At 40.8% G+C, this 5,874-nt stretch overlaps 2 protein-coding genes across 2 annotated transcripts in view; one reads left to right on the top strand and one right to left on the bottom strand.

Moving 5' to 3' along the window:
• The window catches only part of LOC116082540 (histone H2B type 1), a 7,803-nt gene that overhangs the window by 964 nt on the left and 965 nt on the right, over positions 1-5,874 (bottom strand). The gene's annotated exons all lie outside the window — the stretch shown is intronic.
• On the top strand, positions 1,201-1,611 carry LOC116082543 (histone H4). Its single transcript, XM_031359455.1, has one exon. The coding sequence runs from the start codon at positions 1,250-1,252 to the stop codon at positions 1,559-1,561; it is 312 nt and encodes a 103-aa protein (XP_031215315.1). The 5' UTR covers positions 1,201-1,249; the 3' UTR covers positions 1,562-1,611.

The following is a 5,874-nucleotide window of genomic DNA, read 5'->3' as shown; positions in this document are numbered from 1 at the left end:
TGCCCAACATCCAGGCCGTGCTGCTGCCCAAGAAGACCGAGAGCCACCACAAGGCCAAGGGGAAATAAGACTTTCATTGGGTTAGTGGGAACCCTAAGGCTCTTTTCAGAGCCACCTTACATTTTCTAACAAGGGCTTAGCATTTACCTCTGGCAAGGGGAATGAACAAAGACACGAAGGCATAGCACCATAGGTATCCTTTTTAGCAGACCAGACTCAAACCCCTGCACTGAATGGAGTGGGATTAGAATGAATATATTTTATGGCCGTCTTTAGTTCCTGGTTTGAGTGTACAAAGAAAGTGTACAGGGCAAGACACTGGTTGCTTCTCAAGAGTCAAAACTGTAGGCCGTCTTTTTGCACTGGCTTGAGCCTATCCCTAGGGACTGACTACTAAGTTACTAATTAGGCCTTTGGTTTTTTAAAGGAGAGAACTTGTATAGTTATGTCCATTTCAACTAGTAGAGCTACTTTCTTCCCCTAGTGGCCTGTAAGCCTTGACAAATTAGAAGACGATATATGTAAACCTCAGGTTAATAACACCATAAAATCTGGTTTCCTTGAGACTTCTGTTACAATCTTTTGTTACCTTAAATACATAATTTTGTATAATTTCCCTGTGCTAAAATTATTTCAGGACCTGTGTGACTTAAGTTGTTGAACCATGTGTTTAATCCTAACAAGCCTTTAATCCTAGCACTGGGGAGACAGGCGGGCGGATCTCGAAGTTCGAGACCAGCCTGTTCTATACAGCTACTCTCACATTAGATACAGTAAGGCTACTGCCACAAAACAAATGCGAACAACAGTAATAATAGTTTAAATGGTTCCCATACTAAAACATTCTGTAGACTTTTTTAGCTATGTGACTCAATTAGTGATTTTTCTCGCTATTTTATTGATTCATTAAGAGATATTCAAAGTAAAGTAACATCATCCTATACAAGGAGCTCAAATAAAAACCACAAATGAGGGAAGAATGACGAGATTTGCTTCCTTTCCACTTATATCCTATACTGTCTTGGTTCTTCTTGCTTAAGAAGAATGTGCCACATTAAAAAGTGGAAGAGACTTGCTCTTACATGAAATGAATAAACGGCTAGGCTCTTGCGCTGCGGCGCGCCCATCCCCCTGCCGCAAGCACTTCCGCCTGACGCTTTCTGTTTTCACTCCGGTCCGCAGGTTCCCTATAAAAGAGAGCAGCTTCCTCCAAGAAGCCGTCAGTTTCTGCAGCAATACTACTGTAGTCATGTCTGGTCGTGGCAAAGGCGGGAAAGGCCTGGGGAAAGGCGGCGCCAAGCGCCACCGCAAAGTCCTGCGCGACAACATCCAGGGCATTACCAAGCCCGCCATCCGCCGCCTGGCCCGGCGCGGCGGAGTGAAGCGCATCTCCGGCCTCATCTACGAGGAGACCCGCGGTGTGCTGAAGGTGTTCCTGGAGAACGTGATCCGCGACGCCGTCACCTACACGGAGCACGCCAAGCGCAAGACCGTCACCGCCATGGACGTGGTCTACGCGCTCAAGCGCCAGGGCCGCACCCTCTACGGTTTCGGCGGCTAAGCTGTTCCTGGCCTCGCATTGCTGTTTAAAGGCCCTTTTTAGGGCCCCCACGCAATCAACAAGAGAGCTAAGCAGCTTTTCAGTGTTAGGCTTGTGAGGACTTTGTTTCGGGTACGAACCTCCTAGGGGCTGCCATCTTTCAACTACCGGCCTTTACAAGATCCAACACGCCAGTCTAGCACGCGAGAAACTAGTGTAAGCTCTCAGCTCTAGATGTTAAATTTAGCGGTGATGGGGCTATGTGGAGTTTTGCAGTACGTTAAGAGTATTTCATGCTAAACAATGGGATGAGCTTTGTTTTTCTTTCATGGCAGACCTAAAAGTTTACATTCTGTTTCAGCCTCCATAGTTAGGATTACAAAGGCCCTGGGCGGTGATGTGTACGCATTTAGTTCCAGCAGTCAGACACAAGGCCGGGCTGGTCTATACAGAGAATTCTAAAATAGCCAGGAGGGCTACACTGAGACACTCCTGTCTCGAGAATAGTCAGGATTACAGGAAATGTGATCACCACCATAGACTACTATGTTTTTTAATCTCTCAAATTAGTAATGGTAGTAGTTTTAGAATAGAGAATTTGGAACTGGCAGTCACTGAACCAGTTGAAACTTTTTTCTTTCCCAGTCTTTCAGGGTTGTGAGGAGCTAACCTGAGAAAGACATCTTTATCCTTTATATTTATTTGTTAAAGAACAACACGCTATTGCCTACCTCACTTTTCATGTACTAGCCAATTTCACTGACCACTCCTTTAGTTGCTTATTTCAGAAGTAAGTTGAATCCTGCCCTAATGTTTTGAAGTCTCTGCTCTTTGTCAAGTAATACTAGTCTTTGTTTTTGTTTTGCTTACCCTGGCTGTCCTTGGAACTGCTATGTAGGTAGGCCTCCCAAGGGATTAAAGGTGTGTGCCACCACACCTGGCTTGTGTGGCTTTTTAAACAAAGACTATGTGGCTTGGGACTGAGGAAGAGAATGCTTAATTGTGCTTTACTTTCGTTAGTTTTCACTTAAGTGCTTGATTCAATCAACCGATTAATATTATATTCAGAGCAATTTAGTTACATATCTGAATCTCGTTGGAGAACTCTAAATTTAAGAGATCAAAACAGATCACATTGGGCTTGCACCTTTAATCCCAGTGCTCAAGAAGTAGAAGCAAGCAGACATCTGTAACTCCAAGGCCAGTCAGAATAGGTCTGAGGCTTTGTTTCAAACAATACAAAAAATAATCAAAATACAGATCAAGAAACTTGATGTACTATAAAAGTATAATATAGACACTATGTCTCAAAACACTTGAAGAAAAGTGCAAGGCCTACTTACATGGTTTACATACTGAAAACATTCTTTATATGGTGGATCATATAGAACATTAAAATTACTGTCACTTCTTTTTTTGCCTTGTTAAAAATGTGTCTGCTGCTGGGCAGTGGTGGCGCACGCCTTTAATCTCAGCACTTGGGAGGCAGAGGCAGGCTGATTTCTGAGTTTGAGGCCAGCCTGGTCTATAGAGTGAGTCCCAGGACAGCCAAGGCTTCACAGAGAAACCCTGTCTCAGAAGAAAAAAAAAAAGAAGTGTCTGCTAAGTAATTGGAAACTATATGAGGAGTGAATTTAGAGTAACAAACTGGGTTTGTCCTTTTAGATGCAAATATAGGAATAATTCGTAGAAAATCCTGGGAGAATGAACAAATTTAAATTTTCTCTACTTACTCATAAATCAGAGATTAAAAATCTCTGTTCTAGTCATATCTCACTTTGAGGCAGGACAGAGAAACAGAAAAGTATAGGGACATGGGAGTGACAAAAGAGATCCTCACTCTGAATTGGAACCTTCACCAGATGAGAATTTCAACGTAGTAAATTTCGCTAAAGACCTTTCTCTCATTTCAGCTACAAAATTTGCAGTTTTTTACGAAATCTCCTAGAAACTTCATTTACAGTTTGTTTTGTTTGTTTTTTAAAAAGGGCAGCAGGGGCCAGAGTTAGTGTGTCCTAACCCATAACCCTGCGTCCAACCATGCAGTCTACTTCATCAGATTGTAATCCCAGTTGAGATGGCTTCAGACCCATCCTATAATCTCATCACCTAAGAAAAAAATAAAAGAGGAAAAGAAAGGTCCCTTAAGGACTTTAAGAGCAATAAAATTCCAAACAGCTTCAAAAATCCTCCAGTCTGTGAAACCATTTACTTGAAATGAGACTCTTTCCTCAGAAGGGGGGGGACTGAAACACTGTCCAAATGTCACCTGAGGAAATTGGAGCAAAGCAACATTGTCCTAAGACATAAATTCTTCAGTACAAAATCAAATTCTTTGTTGGTGGTGGTGGCTTTTGGATTTTGATTTTTGGTTTTCTGAGACAGGGTTTCCCTGTGTAGCCCTGCCTGTCCTGGAACTCACTCTATTACTCAGGCTAGCCTAAAGAGCCACCTACCTCTCTTTCCCAAGTGCTAGGATTAAAGGTATGTGCCACCACCACCCAAAAGTAATTCTTTTAAGGGGCATTAATGTAGCAAATTCAACTTTTTAATAATTCAATTATAAGAATACAATTAAAATCTTGTTTTATCCAAAGTTAAGTGACTCTAATATATGAGGACGGAGAAAATCACAGACAGGTAAAAGGGAAAGGAGGGAATCTGTCCTGGAACCTTGTACTGGAATCTTGTCCTGCCTTTCATAATTTTGACCAAATTATTTAAGCTTTGTGCATTAATTTTGCTAGTTATGAGCATCGATCTTTCCTCTGATTCATCACAGCTGTTAAACTGTTCTCTCCATAGAAACAAAGTGAGATCCACATGAAAGGAGAGAAGTGGCAATGACAATGAAAGCTAAGGCCTTTCTTCCACCCAGTTTTTCTATTAAAACAGTAAATTTTAAGAACTTCAAAGAAGAATAAAATAAACTTTGTAAAGTCAAAATGACATAGTTTTGAAAACTGGCTTACTAATCTAAAGCTAATAACATCAGTATCCTATTGAAAGTTTGGGAGTTGAAAAGCTTAATCCAAGACTAATAAAATAAACCTGACAGTAGAATCCATCATCAGTCAAAAAAAAAAAAAAAAAGTCCTATTTATTAGATGCTGAATAGGTGGCACAGGTTTATAATCCAGAATCTCAAATATCTGAGGCAGGAACCCAGAGTTTGCTACATAATGAATCCCAAATCAACCAGGGCTCCGTAGGAAGAGAGCCTGTCTCAAAAACAAACCAACCCCTGGGTAGTAGAAACCTAAAATACTAGGTGAAGAAACATGCAAGTATTATTTCTCTTAAGTGTCTCATGAAATTGAAATAGGCAGTATACTGCACTGGTGGTTTCCCCATCAGGTACTTGATATCTGCCCAAAGGTTATCAAGACCTCATTGTGGTTAAGAGTTGAAGGGGCAGATCAGAGAAAATTGTACTTGTTGGGAAATTCTAGAAAGCTCACTTTACACCATCCCCCCTTTACGTGAGATACATCCCTTCTCCAATTACCTCCACCCTAGCTATTTGCTTTGAAAATCGTTTTCTTTATATCCTTCTAGATTGCTTCCAGCATTTAAAAATAAAATACATAGTAATTATTACCTCATAGATTTGTGTAAAGATTAGATGGGTTCATATGCTACAGGCATGTATATATAAATAGTTGCTTAGGATGTTAAGCACTCACAAAGTGTTTAAAATCATTTTATATATTTTAAGAATATTAACATAACAGGCAAATTTCTAGTGAAGATTTGAATGGATAGAAAACTTGTTCTGCGTGATAAAAAATATTCCAGTCTGGCTGGGCAGTGGTGGAGGCAGAGGCAGGCGGATTTCTTAGTTCGAGGCCAGCATGGTCTACAGAGTGGGTACAAGGACAGCTAGGGCTATACAGAGAAACCCTGTCTCGAAAAACAATATATATATATGATATATATATATATATATATCATATATAGGTATATATATTAAATATATATACACATATATTCCAGTCTGACCTTGCTCATCTGTAAGATCACTTCCAGGAGAAAGCAATCCATTCTGTATGCTCAGTATCTGTATCCTCAAAGCTTAGGAGAGAGGCAAAAATGTTTACGTTTTAGTAAATTGTCCCCCATAGGTCCCCTATCTCCACGTCAAACACCAAGGTTCTACTGTACATCCCTGGCTGTTCCAACTCACTCTGTAGACTAGACTGTCCTTAAACAGGCATCCACCTGGCTTTGCCTTCAGAGTGCTGGCATCAAATAAAGGCAGGTACAAGCACAGCCAGGTTTAAATCCAATTGGCTTGGTTTTGGTTTGGTTTGGCTTAACTAGCCTCCATTTAA

The sequence above is a fragment of the Mastomys coucha genome, unplaced genomic scaffold, assembly GCF_008632895.1.
Source record: "Mastomys coucha isolate ucsf_1 unplaced genomic scaffold, UCSF_Mcou_1 pScaffold7, whole genome shotgun sequence".
In the NCBI taxonomy this organism is placed as follows: domain Eukaryota; kingdom Metazoa; phylum Chordata; class Mammalia; order Rodentia; family Muridae; genus Mastomys; species Mastomys coucha.
This window is presented reverse-complemented; position numbering and strand designations above follow the sequence as displayed.